This window comes from Bemisia tabaci, chromosome 6 (genome assembly GCF_918797505.1).
Source record: "Bemisia tabaci chromosome 6, PGI_BMITA_v3".
Classification (NCBI taxonomy): domain Eukaryota; kingdom Metazoa; phylum Arthropoda; class Insecta; order Hemiptera; family Aleyrodidae; genus Bemisia; species Bemisia tabaci.
The window spans coordinates 30,648,217-30,671,429 of NC_092798.1; the positions used below are offsets into that span (position 1 = coordinate 30,648,217).

At 41.6% G+C, this 23,213-nt stretch overlaps 2 protein-coding genes across 6 annotated transcripts in view; both read right to left on the reverse strand.

The window, feature by feature from the left end:
• The window catches only part of Fntb (Farnesyl transferase beta subunit), a 167,901-nt gene extending 149,863 nt beyond the window's left edge, over nt 1-18,038 (reverse strand). Inside the window, exon 1 of the mRNA XM_072301819.1 lies at nt 18,024-18,038. The gene's annotated coding sequence lies outside the window, so the exon portion shown is untranslated. The remainder of the gene's footprint in view (nt 1-18,023) is intronic.
• Nucleotides 1-23,213, reverse strand: part of hth (Meis homeobox homothorax) — a 386,117-nt gene that overhangs the window by 81,295 nt on the left and 281,609 nt on the right. For all 5 annotated transcript variants that reach the window (XM_072301815.1, XM_072301818.1, XM_019061762.2 and 2 more), the window contains 2 exons: nt 19,428-19,547; nt 2,137-2,285 (listed from right to left, as the gene is read on the reverse strand). In XM_072301815.1, the coding sequence (XP_072157916.1) occupies nt 2,137-2,285; nt 19,428-19,547 (269 nt within the window). The remainder of the gene's footprint in view (nt 1-2,136; nt 2,286-19,427; nt 19,548-23,213) is intronic.

Consider the following 23,213-nt stretch of genomic DNA (forward strand, 5'->3'; position numbering starts at 1 on the left):
TGCTGGAGCCGTAGCTCCGATTGTTCCGGGTGCTACGCCCGGAACTTCCGGCCTCTGAGCCCGAAACGAGGATGGCAAATCTACGTAGCCCGTAAGTACGGCTGCCAAGGCCGGAGTTTCGTTTTCAGTGGAGGATTCGGCGAATATCTGGTGCTACTGGACAACGGCGGAGGCAGAAGCGCTGGTGCAAAGGGCTACCGCGATTATCGTGATCCTATGAAAATATTAGGTTATTGTTCGGTGGACCGAGCACTTTGCACAGGTGCCTTTGCAGGTCCCCGTGTGCCGTGTCTTGCTCTTCTTTCATGCGGCGATCGCGGTCCCTTTGCGCGGCGCTGCGGTCCCGCGTCTGCGCCCTTCCGCCGCCGCCGCCGCCGCCGCCGTGACTCCAATTATTCAAACGCGGAGAGGCAGTCTTGTTTACTCTAGCGGAAGAGTCACGCCGCCGCTCAGGGTCGGAAAAGCTCACCGACGGCGCTGCCCGAGAAAAATCGCGTACTTGCCTACGGTTTTCATTGCTGTTACGATGTTTAGAAGTAAGTTAGTGCTGCGCGGAGCAGTGGAGCACACAGTAGTACAAGTTGTTGGCTCATCCGGTGTAGTCCTACGTCATCTGGGTTCCAAAAAAGAGTTCTCTTAACGCAATTTAAATTTGGATACACCTATTGACATGGCCAAAAATCCGGAATAGGTTCAAGAGTATAATCTCTCAGAGAAATGGGGAAACAAAGGTGAAAAGTTTATTAAAACCGGAAAAAAAACTTATAAACTTGATAAATATTTATTGAGGAAAAAACTTAGGTTTAGGTCAAACGTTTAGTCCAGACTCTTTGGGTATTTTTAAACGATAAACCTCCACTAAGGACGGAAAAGTGGAGGGGAAAAATTGAGGTGAAACTGGTTGAGTTAGTGATATATTAATAAAAATTCTACGGTCGAATTGGTTTATTAGGTATGTCCAACAACTAGGCTCCCCTATATCATATTTTTCTGGCTCTGCGATGTAAAGCCCTTTTGTTTAAGATTTTGATGGTTTTTCTCCAGAGCTAACGCCCAAAAAAATCAAACCTCGGCTTCGGCAACTACATAAAAGAAGACAAATTGAAACGAGGAGGAGGAAAAATAGGTTCGGGTAAATGAAAAGGAATAAACATTGAAAATTATAACCAAATAATTCGACAAAAAAGTTAAATTTATCGGCAGGGAGAGAAATAATTCTAGGAGGAAATTCGAAAGGAAACGAATAAGGCAGGCGAATGCGCTCGAAAAATTAGAAAGGCCGAAAAAGGGTTAAAAGGATTATTTCTGTGAAATTGGCTCTTTTCATGATGGAGGAGAATGCAAAAATAAAAGCGAAAAAAGAAAATTAGAGGACTGAAAGATATTATTTAGGGCTCATTACGTTTAATGAAACTGCGCCGAGTCGGACCCCGCGCGCCGCCGCCGCCGGGGGAAAGGGAAAGCCGGGAAAATGGGAAAAGGGACTATGACGAACGGAACGAGTGATGTGTATCTAGTTGTCACTTATCCCTTGTCAAGGAGGGGGGCAGCGCGAGGGGGTTGATTGATGATGATACATTGCAATTCGAGAAAAAGGGACCGGAGGAAAAGAACCCGCGCTTGCCAATGGAATGAGTTCAATGCTTAGTCGCCCGGAACTTTGAAAAGAAAATGCTTTCCGCTCCAGCTTTCATGGAAACAACTCTTCCTTTACACAAGCGACGGGGTAGAAGAGACTTGGACTATGGATCGCAAATGCATGTTGAGATGGTCGAGAGCTACGAGCTCCGAGAGCGAGGAACTCGACGTTCTTGGAATTCTCTTTCGGAAAAAAAAAAGTTTAAACAAGTTTTCCCATTCTAAAGTCGGAGATCGGATGAAACTTAAAAAGCTTTCCATTGATGCCTACGGTAAAATGTATTCACGTTCTTCTTAGAGTGAGAAATTGTGAATTTTTAGGGCGTTGAAAATAAAGAAAAAATTTGGGACGCTGAGTTTTAGATATTGCTTGGAAAGCAAAAAGAAAAGAAGAAAAAAGTAAAAAAGAAGAAAAAAAAATGTTGATGATTCTGGAGCGATAAATATTTTTAGAGGAAAGAGAAAAATGTTCTGAAGATGAAAGTCACATTAACTTACCGTTAGATGTTGAAATAACCACGCTCTTAGGATGTTAGTGGCAACTTTTGGAAATATACCCCGCTTTTTCTGGTTTTTCTTCCCGTTTGTATCGTCGTCTTCTTCACCAGTCCCTTCACCACTACCAATACTCGCATTACTAGCATCACCTGGAACAAAAAAATAATGAACGTTAGTCAATTGTTGTAGAAAATTTTATGTGTTGTATGAATGTTCTACCTCTCATAAGAGAGAACGGTTGGAGTGACCAAAAAATAGCACATTTTGCATTTCATCGAGAATCTGCATGCCCTGAAAAAGAGGACGTGCGGCCTTTTCAAAAGACATTTTATTTCCAATGTTCACCATGAGTAAAGCAACTCTCGTTTGGGAACCCATGAACACTAAACTTCTGACAGAGCTGAGGCCCTAGATCGAGTTACTGCCTATAACATACCTATCGTGCATGCGAGCAAAAAAAAAAAAAATGCATAACCACCCAGGCGCACTTTGGAGTTGACTCCCTGGCACACCGCTCCATTTCCGCCCTCTTGTTTGCATTTATGACTCATCAGCAGGCGATGAATATTACATTACCCGATCCATCACTTAGCACTATTTATCTAATATTTTCAGCTCGCGCGGTTTGTGTTATCGGCAGCTTTCGGTTTGTGTATTGAGGGGAGGCGGCGCGGGTGCAAAGTGTGCTGTGCGGGTGGCATACCACGCGCCTCCCGCGGTTTTGCCGCTAATAGATGTTGAGAGATTGCCGAGCATATGGTAATCATCCCGGCGACCCTAACCCCACGGCTCTGCGTCCTGAGGAGCAACTCAATGAAAGTCGAAGCAAAATGTCATATTCTCAGATACCTACGCTTAGAGTACAGCTTTTTTATTACTTTCTTTAAATAATCATTTTCTTCTTTTTCTCGGACTTCTTATGCGACTTTTGATCAATTGGATAACATTTTGCAATAAGGAACCACTATCTCTGGCTCTCTCATAAAATCACATATCTGCATAGGGAAATCAATGGCATGTATGTTGTTTCTAAAATAGCCAGAAATAGTGGTCCCTTATTGCAAAATGTTATCCAATTAAATAAACCCTTTTTGCGTGAAAATCCTTCTTTCGTTGTATTTTCTCTACTGTTATGTCATGGTAGCTTGAAGGGAATGACGATTGGACACTTGCAATATCAAAAACGAAGCTGTCTAATAATGAAGGAGGAAAAATACTCCTCCAAAAAAATGAAGGGTGTAGCCTTTTAAAGCCAGCTCATTAAAAAATATTCTGAAAAAAATTATTGGCGCACTCTCGTTGCTTCATTGCCAGAATATAGGAAAACATTGAATTCGGTTTTCTTCTTTTTTTTTATTTATTTGCTTTTTGTAGGAAAATGCACATTTGATATTCTCTTCGGTGTATAAAATATTTGCATGTATTGTCAGGAGCGAGAGAGAATTTAATGGCCAGGGTTTGGACCGATACAAGCTCAATTTTCTGCCTTTTCTTCTATGACTTCCATCAGTCTTGCTGATCAAACTCTGATAAATCCAAAGGCTGTTATTCAACACACGTGTGTCATACATCGATCCCGCGCACAACACTGTGGGAGCATTACATTTTAACCTGAGCGACGCAACACAAGTCTGAACTCTGACTGGTCACGGATGAGGGGGAGGGGGAGGAACGCAGAGTATAAATTATGCAGCAATTGAGTTAGCGTTGCCAAACTGAAGCTAAATCCTTCAAATTTAACTTGATATCGCGTATGAGATGAGGATTCTTAGCGAGATGAAGATATGGCATTGGCGGACGGAGTTGAGGCTGGACTCATACCTGAGCCAGTTCTTATTCACAGCTATATAAGCCCGATCGAGGGATTAAGTGAAGTCGTTATACCACGCTGATGATAGGCCGGTCGAGGTCTCCCCCTGGGGGGCAACCACACAAGACTGCCATGCTGAGGTAAAACCGCGGATCTGCGAATAGTTCCGCTCGGAGTTACGCGGTTTTGCGGGAGGATGGAAAGAGTCCTGCCGTGCCGTACCGGAATGTGGCCGAGCGCCGGACAGCCAATCATATTTCATCCACCTCTGCCCCCGTCCATCTTGGCAACCGAGTCGGGCATATCTCCTGCCGGCTCGAATCGACAACCCGGCCCCCCGGACCCCCTCCCTCCCCCGCGAGTTTTCCAGTTTTATCTCACGATCGGGCCTGCCTCCCGCGGCCATCATTACGTTGTTTTCTGGACGTTTCATCTCGTTATTCGTGCCCCGAATTTATTACAAAATTAGATGGGTATATTATCAATGAACCGAGTCTTTACGCTGATCACCGCGCCGAAGTTCATTTTGGTGTTTACCGCTATTATTGCTAATGGGAAGTTCATGTGGTCATCGACGGCTTAGCGGTGTAGGAAAACGTTTCTCGTGCTTTATTGTTAAAATTATTCGGGTTATTTTCAATTTACGTGTATTAGTTGACCGAAGAAGAAGGTCCATGATTACAAATTAGGTAGAGTGGTCATCCAAAAGAATACGAAAATAATGCACGTCTTGCAAAAATTCGACCTATGGGAAATCAGTGATTATAAATAGGAAAATTTCCTTCTCTGAGAAGCAATTTCAGGACTTAATGGAGAGGAGCGGAACACAAATAGGAAAAAAGGCGTCAAGAAATGCGGTGAAGTGTGAAAGAAGGAAAACTTAAAGACGAATTAGTTTCATAGAAATTATTCGTAATTTTTTTTCGGCGATAAATTCAACAAAACGGGAAATTCCGTGACTAAAGTTCCGCGTGAGGAAACAAGCATAATGTTTGGCCGGAAAAGTCCTGCCAGCACCGGAGTCCCCAGGGCTCGAAGCGGTCCGAAGCCCCGCAAGCTTTAATTTAAACTTTAATACTGAAATGTCCGCACGGGTAATGGCTCCAATAAATTTTTTCCGGCGGCAATTACAGTCAGTCAAGAACAATTAAACATCCTCCCTCAATTTTCTTTCGCGTTTCCATTTTCACTCCGGACTCCCGCCGACCGGAGCGCTCCTCGAATCGTCCGCTTTTCGAGGGACGGGAGAAGTGTTGAGTTTTTAACCCTTTGTTTTCGTCCGCTTGGATCGATAGAAATGTATTTCTTCCTTACCCAGAGCCTGTTTTTATTCCTAACCGAAATTTGCGGTCTATAAGAGAGTAAAATTAGTAGGAATTTACGGCACGAAGTCTATTATGTAAACTATGGACTGTGTGTATACTACGCTGCCGATTAAAATACATCTCCTTGTTAGTCCCTCTTAAAAATCATGTTACATCATTTGAAAGCTTCTCTATATCTGTGTTTCATATTTTGGACCCAGTATTACTTCATTCATTTAGATAAAATTTGTAAAGTTTAGAAAATGGACAGATTCTACCAGAGTCTGCCTACACTGGAGAAAAAAAAAAAAAAAAAAAAAACATTGGATCTAGAGTCCAGACTCTTGAAAACATTGACAAGAAAAAGTACTCTTGATTCAATCAGAATCTAGCTTAAATCAAGAACCAAGCCTCTTAATTTAAGCGGATATCGTTTTGATTCAAGCAAAAATCCGATTGAATCAAGCGCATTTTTTCTCGTCGATGTTATTAAGAGTCTAGACTCTAAATCCAATGTGTTTTTTTTCCAGTGTAAGCTACTAAGAGGTTACGTCTCGTGCCGATTTTTTTTTTTTTTTTTTTTTTTTTTTTTTTTTTTTAAGTAACAAGCCATGCTTATTTTAACTTAAAATTTTAAGAGAACTCAGGTTAAACAAAATCTTTTATCTAAGTTGCCGATCATCCCACAACACTTCTTCCTCGAGCCCAAGACGATGAAATCGGTGTCGGTAGGTTAGAAAACTTGTGAACAAGCGAATAATCCGTTGGGCAGACAAAGACTCCTGACTTTCACCGGGGCGTACGAGCTTACGGAGCGGCTATTGTTGGAGGTGGCAGAAAGCTTCACAGCCTCTCGACAGGGCTTTATCAATCACCCCAACTTCCTCGAATGACCCCTCCCCCCTCGACAAGGCCGTGTCACTTGCACGCGTACCTTGCGCCCAACACACGCCTTTGGGAAGCAGGGAGCCCCCTCCCCGGCGTCCCCGCCACCCCCCTCTCCCTCGGAGCTCTCGATCGCTCCTTTGCCGCGGAGTCGACTCTGCATCCGAATTAAGGGCAATTACACGCAAACAGAGATCTGGTCCGGCTCTGCTGCCAAATTGCGCCTACCGTTAGAGTTCAATAAGTTAAACTGAAGCCAGTTTCATGCGTTCGAAGTGGGAGCTTAAATTGGACGTATTTCTGCCAAACGGAACTATGTGCATTAAGACATGAGCCCTGAGACCCATAACAGTATGTTCATAACAGGGCTCACGTCATAATGCACATAGTTCCATTTGGTAGAAATACGTCCAATTGGGGGTCATTTGAGTGTTTTTTAAACGCTTCTCTGAGGTTTATCGAATATTTCTTCAGCAATCGGTGCAGAGGTGTTATTTTAGTCAATTTTTGGGGGACGGGTCGAAAGTTATTCAAAACAGATATAATTAGCGCGTAGAGGGAGGATAACATTTCAAAAAATTCCCAAAAATTGCCTTAAATTGGTGGAAATTTACTGAAATTATCCTGACAATTGAACAATCAGTAAAATACGAGAAGGGAAAAATTGCCTTATCTGTCCTCTCGAAATAAAACCCATAAATCGATGAGGTCAAGACACAATTATTAGTTCATCAGAAATGTTCATATTTTGATATAAAGAAACTCGCATAAAAAGAAAAATAATCCCTGAAAGTAAGGATCGTACAATTATGTGGTGAGCACCTTATTACTAACGTTTGAAATGCATTACAGGAGTTAATAGATTGAAAGTCTTGCAGAGAGTACGTTGTCATAGTCAGGAAATTATGTTTTACCGGTTGACATATACTAGTTATAAATAACATCCTTCGTCACAACGTTTAATTCCGACGATAGTATGATTCTAAAATAAAGCTCTACGCACGAGATGTGTGGCTACTATTCATTATGAGAAGAGGGCATAGATATTGCAGATCCTTGACTAATCAGGCGCTCTAACCATCGCCTTGTCTCGTGTCATGCAGTGTTTGATAAATGCGTTGACGGTACCCTACCGCGCACCGCGGCGCGCCACGCAGCACACGTCTCGCCGGTAAATATTTGCACAGGATATTATTGAACACTGTGATGGACAAATGTTTTCCCTATTTTGGTGCTTGCAACTGCCCAAAAGTAATCTGGGCAGCGCGAACGTATAGATTCGTATCGAACACAGAGCTTCTCGGTTCAAGTAACCAAAGTTTTTGATTAATGCAAAATCAACTTAATCGGCCCGAAACAATGATATGATATCAACTTAAAATAGGACTGAGGCCGCAAAATGAAACACAGTATTGAAAACCGAGACGTTTCGCAGTTTTCACGCACTTGCATTTTCATCCGGACACACATAAAGAACAAATTAAAAAGAAACAAATTCTCACCGATGTTATTGTGAGACTGGTGTGTTTTTGATTGACTGAGTGTTTTTGATTCACACTGACTGCTGAGACAGCATGTTTTTCTTTCTTCCAGTGTTGATGCATATGATTTTCAAATAACGACACATAAAAAAAAAGAAAGAAAAAAAAAAAAAAAAAAATTGTCGCTTAAGTATCTTTGAGCAATAAAAAGTGTGACACTTCCCAGATTTTCTCTCACGGTAAAAGTGCATTAACGGCGGAAAATATGCTAAGCATCACCTGACATTTGCAATTCGACTCCGGAGAACGAAACATTCAACGGTAACAATCGAAATATCAGAATCCTCAGTCAACACAAACCGGATCATAAATCCTCCAGATCACACGTAAGAAGGGTACAGTACTTTTTATAGGTTCTTTCGCACATTTATCTTGCCTCCTTCTATTTGCATTTTTTTCCTCCGAGAATGCGCCGCGCGAAACCGGGTGGAAATCGAGTCCTCGCGCTGCGCAACCGGTGCGTTCGCAGGTAGGAGAAAAAAATGACCAGCATCCGCGAGAAACCCCGGCCCATTGTAGCGCGCGGGTGCACGACGGAAAACCGGGGAAGGGTACGAAACAGAATCTTCACCGGTGCAGCGCGGAGCTCCGGAATGATGGTCGAAGGCAAGAAATGGAATTTATGAGACGCTAACGCTGGGAGATAAATAAAATAGACGAAGTTCGCGAAGGAATAAAGATGGAGTGTTTTATTGCGGTCGTCGTGGAAAACCCTCCGCCGGGAACCAGTTTTGCACCGCGGTTGACAGCGCGCCGATGAGCCGTTGTCACGACGCGAGACGATATCACTCGGATATCACTCTGAGCCGGAAAATTTTCCGCACTCTTCGGCAACCTCCGCACATACGAGCGGCCTCAGTTTTTCGCTTGAACGATATCAACAGGAAAAGTTCTCCTTGCGGAAGTAGAGCAACAATCCAGGGGCTTGATACCCGTCAAATGAAGTGTACACAATCGTTAGGGGAAGTTTTTAGGCCTCTCCGCAGAAGACTTGAGGTTCCCGCATCGATGAGATCCGAAAGTTATTGATGGTTGCGAGAGAAAAATCCTTGAAAGTCCATCCGAGTTCCTTCTTAAGTATCCTTAAGTTCTTAAGTATTCTTACTTAAGTTAAGTATTCTTACTTGAGTTACTTCCTTAAGTTAAGTATCTTAGTTAAGTATTCTTAAGTTCCTTCTAAAGCCAGAACAAGAGGGTCCAGGAAATGCTCACAATAATAACACGTGAGAAAAATTATTTTAAAGTCGGTTTGTGCTTCATAAGAACTTACTGCTTACGAATCATTCAAATAATCTTTCCTTCCTGTGAAGATTACAACACAAAACAAAAATGACAAAAGAGGGGAAAAAATACGTGAAATCCCCTCTTCTGGTTCTTTAAAAGCTGATTGTGCTTTTTGTATTTTACGTTAAAATAATTATGTGTTTGGAGTAATTTTGTTTCTTATTTGTCCGATATAAACGAAGAGAGAAGACACAAGGCTCGAGAAAGCTGATCAACAAGTTTTTTCATCGATCCACTATGCTGTTCATTATACCGGTCACAATACTTATGGGCAATATTATTACTTGCGATAATGAGGAGCAAGAATATAACCTTAATAACAATTATTACGCGTGGCGGGTAATAAGGTTCCTGCTTGGCCTAAGGGGCATATGGAGTAGACCTGATCGCTCTCCTCGAGTGCAATTTGCGAGAAATGTTCGCAATCTCTGTTTATTAACATAATAATGATAAAATTACACATGTAATTAAACCACAATGTTCTTGCTAAGTATTGCTTGTATACAAAGTTTCGTCGCGATTGGTGAGGATGTCAATTTTCTGATAAAACTAGGTGGACTATTAAATAACGAAGAGGTGATATAGACTCTCGTGGGAATATATGATTAAGAACACTGGTGATAAGTGTTTTAAAAAACAAAACATTTAAAGGAGAGGAGAAAATGAAAGGAGCAGAGAGTGCTGCGGTTAAATGATAGAGATGTTGAGAGGCTGAGGAAAATTTGCCATTTTAATATCTCATTAATGCTACAATAGAGCTAGCGATTGTTCATGATTTTAATCCATTTAAATGAGCTCAAAAATTGGTAAACTTTGCTTTTGAACATGAGGATGAAGCATTCTAATGCCACGTTCAATTAAGAAAATAATTCTGAATTAAATTAATAGAGACACTTTTGATCACAGCCCAAAAATCTTGATGCAAGCGCATGTTTGATGGGACTTCACTTGAATTTACAAATGCGTCCCCTTTCGACGTCAGTGGAAAGACATCTCAGTCTCTTCATGGTGGGCAAACTTCCACAAGTCTCGACATTCTCACAATAATGCACTAAAAATAAAAGAGACACGCAAGAGACAGAGTGTCATAGGCAACTATAAAATAGCGAAGAATAATAAGAAGAGGGCGAAGAAGAAGAAGGCCAGAGCGAGGAAGAAGAACATGAGAGCGAACAAGGCCCGAGGAGGAGGAGGGTATAGGAGAGATGAATATTTGGTCGGATTTATTGAAAGGTTTACGAGGCTCTGCACATTGAGGAAGGGAGGAGGGGGTCCAAAAGAGCAAATTTGTAGTAGGACAGGTCGTCGGCGGTTGCATCGATGCCATTTTCAGCAATGAACAGTGACGCAGGTAATTATAAATCAGCTAATTTACGACAAAATGTAGCAACAGCAGTTAGTTGTCGTCGCGGCGACAAGGAGAGCGTTAGCGTAACTAAAGCCCTCGCTTTAGCGTAAAACGCTAGCCGGCGCGCGCGAGACCGAAATTCATTTAAATTTAGTTGATAGATTTACAGGCGTCGCCGGAGCGTTTTATATTTGGAACGCGCATATTTTGTATAAATTCCCCGGACAAAATCTCGACGCGATTGCTGCAGTTGGAATTCAGTGAGCGCGTATTCGCCGCTTGTTGGATGCCCCCACTGTACGACGAAACTCAAACAAACACAACGGTAAAAAGGTACAAAATGCCTTGAAAGATTCGAGCAGATGTCTGTTTTAGAAATGTGTTATGAAAGATGTTCGAATAAATTCAATAACGATGACGAATAAGCACTGAAGATTTCAGTTGCATATGGTGTAAAAAGTAAACAAATCTTAGAAGACTTAAAACTTCTCAAAAAATCCTGCTTATTGTTGCTAAGGATATCGTCTAATACGATAAAAGCAACGTTCAACAAATTTATTTACGATTTATTCCATCAAATTATCGATAAATAGTCAAACGTGCAATGCATTTGCAGGTCATTTTCCATTTCGCCTTCAATTCGGCGTATAGGCAATAATCGCACCGTCAAGCACGAATAGTTACGTACCCGGCGCCTGCCCGTACTTTAAGTTAATCTGATGAGGAGTTGACGCGTACATTTACACGACCAAATCTCCGATGTTGCTCTAAATGAACTTGACTTTTGGTTGACTGTTATTTGATTCAAGATGCTCCCACACTTTTCAGTTCTCCTTAAATTTTCAAAAGGCTTATGCATGGTATCGAAGATTTCCTGTTTTACAAGACCTGGAATGACTATTATTATGAGTCTCATCAAACATCACGACTAATACCAATTTGTTTAAAATATAGGAATTTCATATTATTTACTTTCTTAATAAGAAGAATCACGCCATCACCTCAAAGAGATTCTTTCACAAAGTTATAGTAAAATTTCGTATTGACTATTTCTTTTATGAGTCTATGTTAAAGATCCATTCTTCTTGATTTAAACTAAATTATTCGAAGCTACAGAACTTTGAGGGAAGAGCTTGTAATAAAACCACTGTTAATGCTTGCCCATTTTTCTAGAATATTTTAATTTCTCTCCTGTTCCCACTGTGCGGTGGAGAAAGAGGCGCAACTTAAAATTTACACGTGTCGCGCGCGGAGACTTTGACGCGACGCGACGCGCTGCGCGACGGGCGGCAGGCGACGTTGGTGGTCAAAAATTGATAAACGTCAAATGACACGTTCATTAACGTCATAGTTTCAACGCACCGCATCATTTCCATTGAAAATTCATTTCACTTCTCTCCATTTGTGATTTAAATAGTTGACGACGACCAAGCCCATACATTCAGGCCTAAAATTCTAACTCATCTTGGTCTCCATGCTTCAGGGAAAATAAATAGAACAACATCTCTCGCAGGGACTTCGTGTGGGTGGGTGGGGGGCGCTACAAGTCAAATTGTGATAAAAAAAATTGTAAAAATGTTTCTAAATGTTTTTATCGTCACTTTTAAAAGTTACGTGTTGACGTTACTGGAACAACCCGGAACTTATGGCATCAGATGCCATAAATTCCGGGCGGAGCACCCAGAGTTATGGAAGCTACGGTTCCAGCACCCGAAACATTCGGTCTGTGAGCCCGGAACGGACGGTACGTCCATATAGCCCGTAACTTCTTTTTTTTCAGTGAAACACTTGAAGATAAAGATACGTAAAAGACCCTTGCGAGTCAGTGGCGTGGCGTGCATAATCGACTATCGATATCTCGCCATTTGAAACTATGGTAAAGAATCGATTACTAAGGTGTTCGCTGCGAACACCCTGATAATCGATCTTTTTTCATAGGTTTAAATGGCATAGCAATCGATATATCGCAATTCACGCCACGCCACTCTTGCGAGTCCCAGCGTATCTAAGGGCATAGGATTACGGCGAACTTGCGGCATTAAAAGTCCGTGTTTTTCACTTGTCTTGGCTAATTCAACGTTGCAGTAATGTTGTGCACTGATAACCGGAGCGTTTAATTTGCAAACAAAACGGCGGGGGAGGAGGAACCCGAGTAATAGCCGAATAAAAATAGAGCGATAAAAGACGCGATAAGTGGGGAAGGAAACCGCGCGCGGGGCGAAGGGACGGGGACTTTTGCGCCTTTGACAGATTTAACGGCGGCCTCTGTCCCTGTCCCTCTTCTGGTCCCCGTCCCTGTCAGACCCAGCGCGACCCGTCACCGAAGCTCACCCGCGCCCGCCATATATTAGCAAATAAACAGCCTTCTTTTATTTCCCGGCTAAGTACTCCCCCACGGGTCATATTACACCGTTGCCAAACCGGGGATTAAAACCCCGATGTTCCGCAATTAGTATGCAGCTAATCAAACAGGCAGAATTCCAACGAATTGTCTTTTTTATTAATTTTTTTCCTCGTTATACGCCCTTGAATTTTTAGGGCAAAATGGCTTTAAGTATTCATACATATGAGTACCTGTTGACTAGGCACAGTAATTTTGAATAGACAACGCTGGGAATTGGCACGAGGAAAGTAGGCTAGACTTTTACTGCTGAAATGGCGTTTTACTGTTGCGACGATTCTTAAATTATGAACTTGTTTAAGGTGTGAAATTATTATGGTGTCGTACGTATATGACGCTCTGCAACAACAGGAGTCTTTTTTCCCTATTGATGTGTGTAACTGATCTGCCAATTGGAGGTGATCTTGCTGCATGGGTTTCGGCTCCTCAAGATATCCAGTCGGCTCAAAATTTCCGAGCGAGTCGAAACGTGTACAACAGTTATATTCAAAATTTTGTAATCTTCAAAAACAGACTGATACTGGTTTAAATCACCGGTACTTGTTGTTTCGTTTTCACTATCCGATAAATCATGTTCAATTGTAAAAATGTTTTGATAATAAAGAATTCATTCATTCAAAAAAGAAAAAACGTAAATGAAGCAGCCAATATTATTCTACCCAATGTGAATAGGAAACTCCAGAGAGTGTCAAAATATGACATTTCGGTATGATGTTTTGAAAATTAGTTAGAGAGTAAGAAATGAAACCGGCTGAAAAGTAAAACTCTTGATATATTTTAGTTGATAAAGGTTTTATTCTTCACTTTTAGGTTTTTCTTTAATTCTTTTTTTGTATTTTATTAATGCCTTGGTTGACATTTGATCTTCTCTTTCATGCGTGATCGAATATTCAATTTTTCAAAGTAATTTGACAAAGTTGCTGCGCACAGTGCATAGGTGGTGCACTGGTGTAGGCACTTTACATCCCTCACGATAAAAGAAACGCGATTTCACCCTCGTTGACCGCTATACTGCCTCCCCAACCCCCACCCCATTTCAGTAATGCTAAACGGCCGCCTATCAAACGCAGACATGTCTGCAGATGACGAGACGCGGAGCTTTTGAACGCCGGCACTAACGGTCATTTTAAGACTCGATTTTTTACTCTTCTTTTTGTTCATTTTAATGGTTTATCTATTTTACGCTCATCATTTTTGCAATCCGTGGGCATTAATAAAACTTTGCTCTTTGGTCAAACATAATTGTGCCAAAAGAAAAACATGCATCATGTGTTAAATCAAAGGGTGGGAAGGGAAAGTTTACAGTTTTATTTTATTTGCGATTAATTTCATAATTTCTCAAATTAAATTTTTTAAGTATACGTAAACTTCAACAACTTCCTGATATAAATATGTGAAAATAAATGAATCCAGGGGAGAAATTACGCCAAGTTTTGAAAGGTTGACGAAAAAGCCTTTGATGTATTTTGAGAGATGTGAAAATAATTTACTCTTTACAGTAATTAACATGTTTGCGAGAGGGAAGGCGCAAAAAAAGGTTTTAAGAATATAAAAATATCGAAAATTTAGGAAAATTACACGAACAGACTTTTCCCCATTTTTATGACGCCATTAAATTTCAAAAAATTACTCTAAATAACTCTAACTGACTCGCTCTGACTGACGCTGTACGCTCATGATACTAAATTTTTCATTTCTAAAAACATTTCAGCAATCAGAAAGGCAGCTATTCCTGCTATCCTCATGTAGCGAGTAAATTATTCCATTTCCAAGGAACCGTATAAGCCCTTGATCCTGTACGGATTAAATAGCTTGAAAGTTTGGAAACTTAGAAGAAACGTGCAGCAACGGAGATCAAAAGGGGCCAGAAGGGGAGTCTAACTTCAGGGAAATAATCGCTAAAAAGCCACCTGTAGATTTTCTTTGGGTGTGGAATTGTGCATGCGAAATTAGAAATTGCGAATTGAATGGTACGACTTTGAAGGTAACGCGAATGGAAAAACTTATGGCTTCATTAGATTAGTCAAAATTAAAAGCTAAGTTGTAAAGAAAATTGAAATTTTGAATCATGCAATATACGTACGTCAGAGAAATCTTTAAATGATCATAAGCATGAGAAGACAATAGATTTTTGAATATTTCATCACTAAATACTTAGATAAAATAATATCAATAGTCTTTTAATGCTCGTTACACTGTACAACAATACACAACAAAAAGAGAAAGAAGAAGGAAAACAGATCTAACAAAAAACTTAAATCTCTGAGAGATAACTTGATGTATTGCGACATGAACATTCTCAATTCATAATCCCTCGACCTTTTCTCGTGTGCGTTTAAAAGTAAATATTGACAGTAGTGAGATATTTAGGATTTACTTGATATCCTAAAGTTCCTAGATGCCGAGAGGACCGTGAAAGCAAAAAAATAAGGAGGGAAAAAAGCTGTAATTGAAAATTTCACGAAAATAAATCATGAGCACTAGGCAGGAAGACGTACCAATGCTGCCATGCTAAGAAAGAACGCCGTATGAACATTCAAGAGTTGCCAAACGTCCCCGGATAAAACATGTTTTTTTGACGAAATTGATGTATATTTTTCCTTATAATTTTTAAAGTTTTTAGATTAGATAGCGAACAAAATGGTCTGAAAATTGGAAGAAAAATATTTACGATTTTCCCAATAAATTCGTATTATATCAGAGGAAATTTTGCAACGCCTGGAGGTTCGTACGGCGTTTTTCCTTAACACGGCAGAATTCTCAAGAACGAGAAGACACAAAAAGAGACAACTATTGCAGGATTGTCAAGTAAGATAGCATGCCTATCCTTTTAGCGCATGCATCACAGTTAAGGATCGCGAGAAGATTCGTTAGGTTCGACAACAGCGCAGGGAAGACGCTATTGGCGGCTTGTCCAATCAAACTGCGAGAAAAATGAACAATCATCAATCACCGGACATTCTAATGAGCGTAAAGTTGAATGGGCGTTGTTAGCTCATTTCAGAGATTACCACGGATAGAAAAAATTTACATTCTTACGATGAATCCATCATTATCATTATAATATCCTGGCCTAGGAATTATCATTTCCATTACAAGCGTGCGCATCTCGGCTACATCTTCAACTCGGTGGCTGCTCATCGTCAAGTGCCTTGCCGGTTCCTGCTAAAGGTCATGAACGCTCGTACGAGTCGTATCCTTCAAATCCGGCGAACGAACCTTCTTTCCTCTCGTTACGATGCTTCCTTCGGGATTTCCAGGATTTCATGTACTATATTAGAGTCCCTTTATACTGAGAGTCAAGAAAACACCCCCTCATGAAGTCACAAACGGGAATAAAGATTATAGAAATTGAACGTCTTTTGTAATCTTTGATCGGCCCATTCTCAAATTCCTTTCTTCGTTCCTTTTCTCATTCCGTTTGTTCCTTGCCGAACTCGTAATTCCCTGGTCCACTCCAGAGTATAATCTTTGCAATCGGTGACAATGTAATCTTTATTCCCGTTCGTGACACTGTGGAGGCCTAAAATACGGGAACCAATCAGAAATGGATTCACATTGTCTTGACTCTCAGTATAGAGGGACTCTATACTACATTAGAGATTTCACTTTTCAAAATTCCATGATGATTTTGAGTAGAAACCCTTGTATTGGATATTCATCGACTTGAATGAATTGGAACTGTTTGATTTTTCAACTTTCTGGTCTTCTAATAAATTACATTTATTGTTTTGTTGACCCCTCCTTGAGGGAAATTTCTTAGCTTCGGTTTTAAATGGATCACGTTTATAACATCAAAGTGCAATTTAATTTTTTACAAGAGAACATCTTTGAGGATTGATCCTTTAAAAATTTTAAAGACTTTGCTTTGTATTATGCAGAAAATTCACTGAAATTTGCAGACAAATCTACATGACCGTTTTCATGTAAAAAAATTAAAATGCCCAATTAATTATGGCGCCGGCGGATGTACCTTGGTTCCTTTTTGCTTAACGTGGTCCGAGTATAGGCTATTATTTAGTTGGTTGACGGGGGGGGGGGGGGGGGGGGGGCTGTTCCAGTTTTAGAGTCTGAAATCGTCTCCGAAAATCAAGGCTAAGAAGTTCCCGTACACAATAATTGAATGTGCATTTATTATTTATGGGACCATTTATTACTTTTCTAGAGGAATATGCAAAAAAAAAAAAAAAAAAAAAAAATTCAGAATTCCAGAGACATTAAAATTGCTTAGTACGCGTCGCTGGCACGTGCCGGCAACGCGTGCACGCATTGTTACAGTCAGCCAAAGTTCGACATCATCTCGCTTATTCAAAGACTTCATCACCGGACAATGCTTGGATGACGTCAAGGAATACTTTTCAAAATGCTAAGGTGGAAAAAATTAGTCGGTGAGTATTCACGGGAACATTCATCGATTCATTTATTCCCGTCTCGGTTTGAGTGATGTATGCATCCCTTGAATTATTCAATTAAGGTTATGTTTTTTATTCCTTTTTTTCCCTTCGCGTTTTGCTTGAAACTCCCACTCGGGTTGACTCTGCATTCGTATTTCCATCATAATTCCTTTTCTTTTCTTTTCCAGGACTTTACATGTGTATGAAGGTGAAATTCTAAAAACCTGCTTTCCTATTCATACGAAACAATTCGGTATGATTCATAATTTTAGAGCCGTAATGAAACCTGGTCATCATGACATCTATGCAGGATTTTTCCGGGCTCTATAGGTTTTCCATGAATTTGCTGAGGAAAATACATGCAAACGGGCCTACCAGTAGCGGAAAAGATTCCTCCATCCTACAGGCTTCAGTCACCATTAGATACATTATGATTACACATTTAAAAAACATAATACTTTGATCCCATTTTAGGGACTCAAAGTCAGGTCAACTTTGACTCTAGCTCCAAGTTAAATTTGACTGTGTTCTGATTACTTTGACTCTGGTTCTAAAACTACTCTAAAAGTACTTCCGGTGCCTTCAAGTGTCTCATTTGACTCGATCTATGCGTCAAATAAATCACTTATCGTCGCTTCACTGACGTGGGGGCATACCTCTATTTTGGGTTGATCCCGATTGTTCATACAACCCCACGCCTACCAGGGTTCACCTGATAATCCAGATACGCTCTAACGTCAAAGGAGCAACGTCGTGGGAACATAATATCATAATTCTTTGCAGGGTGTAGGAAAGTTTTTCGGATGAATTACATCGCAGACGCTAGCCAGAGACAGTCGAGGAGAGAAAAGTAGGAATCGCGGAAAAAGAAATTCCGGGGGTAAGTTGATGCCGGGATCCCGGGTTCGTGGAAGTAAAGGTTGCACGAAGCGCGATGACCGGGCGGGAGGGGGCGGAGGGTGGGAGGCATGCGCGCCGCGACGTCAGCGGCGGAAAAAAGGCTCAGAATTAAAGGTCGTCATGGCGACGATAAATTTTGGCGGGGTTTAGTCAGTGCGCACACGCCTTACGCCAACCGGCTCGGATCGTCCCTCCAACCCCCACCCCCCACCGCGCCCCTACCGACCCACCCGGTGAATATTGACTAAATTGTTGGTCGCCGTCGCGCCGCGCCTCATCGGCTGGAGAGAGCGGGAGAGCTGGAAAACGGGTTCGCAGACATACTTGCACCCCACTCTCCCTTGAACCCTAGCCGGGAAAGTCCAAGTTCAGCCCCCACCCGCCCCCACCTTCGATCGCTCATGCCCCGAGCCCCGAGCTCCGAGTCGTTCAACTCGTCCTCGCCGCTCGGGCTCGAGTCTGAGTTGCTGCCCTGAGAACTTGGAATTTTTGAGTTTTCGCCAGAACCAGTCATCCGAGGTTTCATCGTGATTTACTGCCTTTGCTGAATTTTGCATGGGAACCGCCTTTTTCCAGGAAAAGAACTGAGAGGAATTTCGTCTATGTTTGAAATCATTTTGAAAGTTAGGTTTGAATTCGATTTATCAATCCTAGAGTGTTTTTTGAGTTTTCGCTAGAGCCACTCATTCGAGGTTTCCTTGTGATTTACTGCCTTTACTGAATTTTGCATGGAAACCGTCTTTTTCCAGGAAAAGAACTAAGAGGAATTTCGTCTACGTTTGAAATCATTTTAAAAGTTAGGTTTGAGTTTGATTTATCGATCCTAGGAGTGTCTGCACAAGAGACCACACTAAAATTTGACAGTAAATTGGAATTGTTTAGACAACTTGGGTTACAAATAAGCTCAAAGCTGAAAATCTCAACACACCGGGAAAAAGCTCACGTGGCACAATTTCAAAAATTCCGAAATTCAAAATTTGCAAAAATTCCAACTTACTGTCCTACAACTCGTGCATCTACCGCGATCACTTTGTGATACTAAAAATTCCCCTCCTACTCGGTTTTGCATGAAAGACAGGAAATGATAGTAAGATGACTGTCCACAGGATAATTTTTAAAGCCTAGCTTTGATTGCAAGCCACAAATTATTCACCCGACCTAATCGTGGCAAAATATGCTTCGGAAGAATTTCACGGCGCCTTGATACAACTATTCGAGCTTGCCGGAGCTCGGGTGGTATAACCGCGCTGATTGAAGGCGTATTTTAAAAGGCGGAGATGAGGCGATATGCTTCGAATGAATTGCACAGCGCTTTGATACAACTATCCGAGTTCACCGGAGCTGGAACGGTATAATTGCGCTGGTTGAGGATGTAGTTTAAACGGCGAAAATGTTGCAAAAAAAGAAAAGAATGTGTTACTTACAGGAATTGTATTCTCCCGGACTACCAAGGAACACAGAGGAATATAGGACACCTCTTCGGGCGGCTTCAGACGCTCGGGCCTCTGTCGGCGACGACCACTCTCGTCGAGGACACCATTTTACTGTAACAAACAAGAAAAGAACACATTATTATTTCTGTTCATGGGATATTTTGGCAATAATCTACTTTACCAATCAACATGAGGTCAAAATTATAACATCAGAAAGATGCGAGCGTTAACGACTAGTTTAAGAACAACGAGGGTAAAACGTTTTCATTGCAGAGATCAAAGTGTGTAGTTACTCGAGAGTTTCCTCTGATTACTCCGATTTTCATTCCGATGACCGTTTCATCTCGAGAGCAGAATTAGTTTCGATTGCAATGAGTCTACGGTTCAGCGAACGGTGATGTGCACATGCACGGCGCATGCATGCAACTATTCGACCTCTCCGGAGCTCGGGTTGTATATCCGCGCTAAATGAAGGCGTTTTTTAAGACTGGAATCTGACAGGTATTTCTTTGATTGTGTTTTCTACTGCGCTCGTGGATAACATTCGTGGGAATCATTTTGTTCGCTTTAGAGCCATGGAAGAAGAAGAAGAGGAAGAAGAAGAGGAAGAAGAGGAGGAAGAAGAAGAAGGAAGAGGAGGAAGAGGAGGGGGAGGAAGAAGAGGAGGAGGAAGAAGAAGGAAGAGGAGGAAGAGGGGGGGGAGGAAGAAGAGGAGGAGGAAGAGGAGGAGGAGGAGGAGGAGGAGGAGGAGGAGGAAAAGGAAGAGGAGGAGGAGGAGGAAGAGGAAGAGGAAGAGGAGGAGGAGGAGGAGGAGGAGGAGGAGGAAGAGGAGGAGGAGGAGGAGAAAATGAAGATGAAGATGAAGAAGAAGAAGAAGAAGAAGAAAAAGGAGAAAAAACAGAAGGAGAAGGAGGAGATGAAGGAGAAGGAGGAGATGAAAGAGATGAAGGAGAAGGAGGAGAAGGTGAAGAAGTAGAAAAATAAGAAGAAGAAGAAGAAGAAACAGAAAAATAAGAAGAATAAGAAAAAGAGCTAATGTTGATTCTTGTGAGGGAGTTCATTAAGAGATTTCAGTGCACTGTGAGGAAAATTTTGACAGAAATAGGTGATTGCAAGCGCGCAAAAGATCAAAAGATTAGTGGAGCATAGCGAAATGTGAAAATTTTGCAAGTGGGTCCAGAATGAAGTTTGTCGGGGGAGGTAACCCGCGGTGAGGAGAGCGAAATGAGACGGAGACAGACTTCGGCGGCGGCTGGATGCGCGGGCGTAGGAAGACGCGAAGATCCGTGAGTTGGCCGTTGGTTCTCGAATGTTGGATGTTGCTCGTATTCATTATTGGCTGTTACAATTCAACAAATCTAAATAAGTATTGCTCCGGGTTCATCTATCATGCGTTATGACAGGTAAGTGCAGCGCGGAGCCTCGCAGCGGGTACTGTTCCATGCTCAGCTCAGGGCTCCGACTCCGTCGTCCCCGTCGCCATCATGCCGGTGCCTCTCCAAGTCTCCACCGACCCCGCTCGCCGCCAAGATAATGATGATGATGATAACCTGAAATCCCCGCATCGTTGCCTAAATTACCGGCTCGTGCATTCCCTGTCCTCGGCCCATCAAACTGCCCCCCGCCCCCCTCCGACTCCCCCGCCCCGCCTCTCGGCGCGGCGGGCGCTGTCAGTCAAACCGCGGTCGTCCCATTGGCTGACACACTTCAGACGACCCGCCGCCTCGCCATGGGGGCATGGGACCGCAGAAAATCGGGATTATCTCAGGATCACCGTTTTCTCTCGATTTTTTGATCCGCGAAAAAGCTGATACTTTAACATCGACGGTGGATTTTGAAATGCAAACGAGCTTATTTATAAACTGCAGCTGAGGGGCTTGGAGGACAAGATGCATGAGTGCGGTTTTTGAAAAAATTGAGACATTCGTGAACTCAAGTAAAACTAGTTTGAAAGTATATTCTGTGAAGAATTCAGGACTAAAATTCAACCTTGAAGCATCAATAAGCGAGTTTAAACTTCCTTTCTACCATAAGATTTCATTTAATTTTGAAACTTTAAGCCCGTATTTCTTGAAATAGCAAAAACTGCACTGATGCGTCTTGTCCTCCAAGCCCCTCAACTATACTTGATGCTACTGCCACACTTACATTTTGATCATTATAAAAGTCGCGGTCAGTAGTGGATGTAACTATCCATGTCTAGAACTGCCCAACATTCAGAGACGAGATATTTTGTTGGATTTCTGTTCTTAAATCTTGGCAGACAAAATGAAGCAAATTTTGACAGAAATTTTTCAAAATACGCCAATGTAAGAATTCATTGTAAGGGTATTCATCACATTGCAGGCGGCAAGTACCGCGATATCATAATAATTATATTTAGGATGTTGAGAGCTTCAGAATTTGTACTTGTTCGATGTTTTTTGTCTTTTCAAACCACGAGCTTTGTTGACTTTGAGGACAGTTTGAGCTTTGAATATCCTAATTCAGTTTAGACTTGGATTGACGAATGCTTTCCGAGTTTGCAAGAACTTGACCCCTGTGCCTGTACGGTGACCTTAACAGCCTAAGTCTCCACCTCCAGCAGGCAAGTGAAGGACCAATGCCTGCAGTTTAATCTTTATTCAAAATTGCCCCATCCGTCCCTCTTTTATGATTCGGCCATAATAACTTCGTAAATGGCTCTTGGCTGGGCGTCGCTTGCGCGCCTCTCCCAGTCCACCCCCGCCTGCCCCTCTCCCCACCCTCTCCCGTTCTTGAATCAGTCTCAGGCTCCATCTTAACCGATTTTATTACTCCTTGGGTAAAACTACCATTTTGCCGCTGAGCGCGTATTGATTTGAATACTCTCATTCCCGCGGAAACCGACCGAGATTGCCTCATTATACAGCTTCAAATCAATTTTGAATCAAAACTGATTGTCATGCGAGACATCTGGGGGATTTGGAATCTTTGTTATTTTAAGGAGTTGAGTGGTTTTTTTCGGAACTGTCGTGGATTTACCATCATTTCCAAATGTGTAAGCAGTTATTTTTTCGTTTTATAAAGACAGATTTTACTACAGTTAGCGTGACTAAAGTTTAAGTTTTTACGAGTAAAATAAGCAAAATAATGCATCGAAACACTACAAGGAATTATCCTATATTATGATACACTCTTTTACAAAATTTCAAGTTGAAATGTTCTTCCGTTTATTTTGATTAAATAAAACAAGAAAAGTCATTGGGCAACGGCTGATATAGTTAGACTGATTTTGGTTTAATCCGTCTGTAGCTTAATAAAAACCGGGAAAGAAATTTCAAGAAACTCAGACATCTAGAAAAAAACTGTTCAAAATAATGCTTCCCGTAGTGAATAAAAACAAACACCCAATATATGAGGGTATCTATCGATTCGTTGATGGTATCAGAAATAATATGCAAAAAAAAGTGCTAAAATGTTTGGTCGAAAAGCCGAATATTTATGGGGAAACGCTGAATGAGGAGGAATTTATTTTAAAATTGAGCTTTTCGTTTTGCGATTGGACTGAATGTTGAAATTCTAAAAATAATTCTATGGGAGCTCATCCGGCCACGCGAAACCTCAACTCGATCCCCGAAAAAACAGTGGCGAGGCGTGATAATCGATAATATCCGAACTGAAGCCATAGTAAAGAATCGATTGTTATGGTGTTCATTGCAACGCCCTAATAATAGATCTTTCTCCATAAGTTTGAATGGCGTATCAATCGATACATCGCAAAGCACGCCACGGCACTGCCGAAAAAAGAGCACGAGC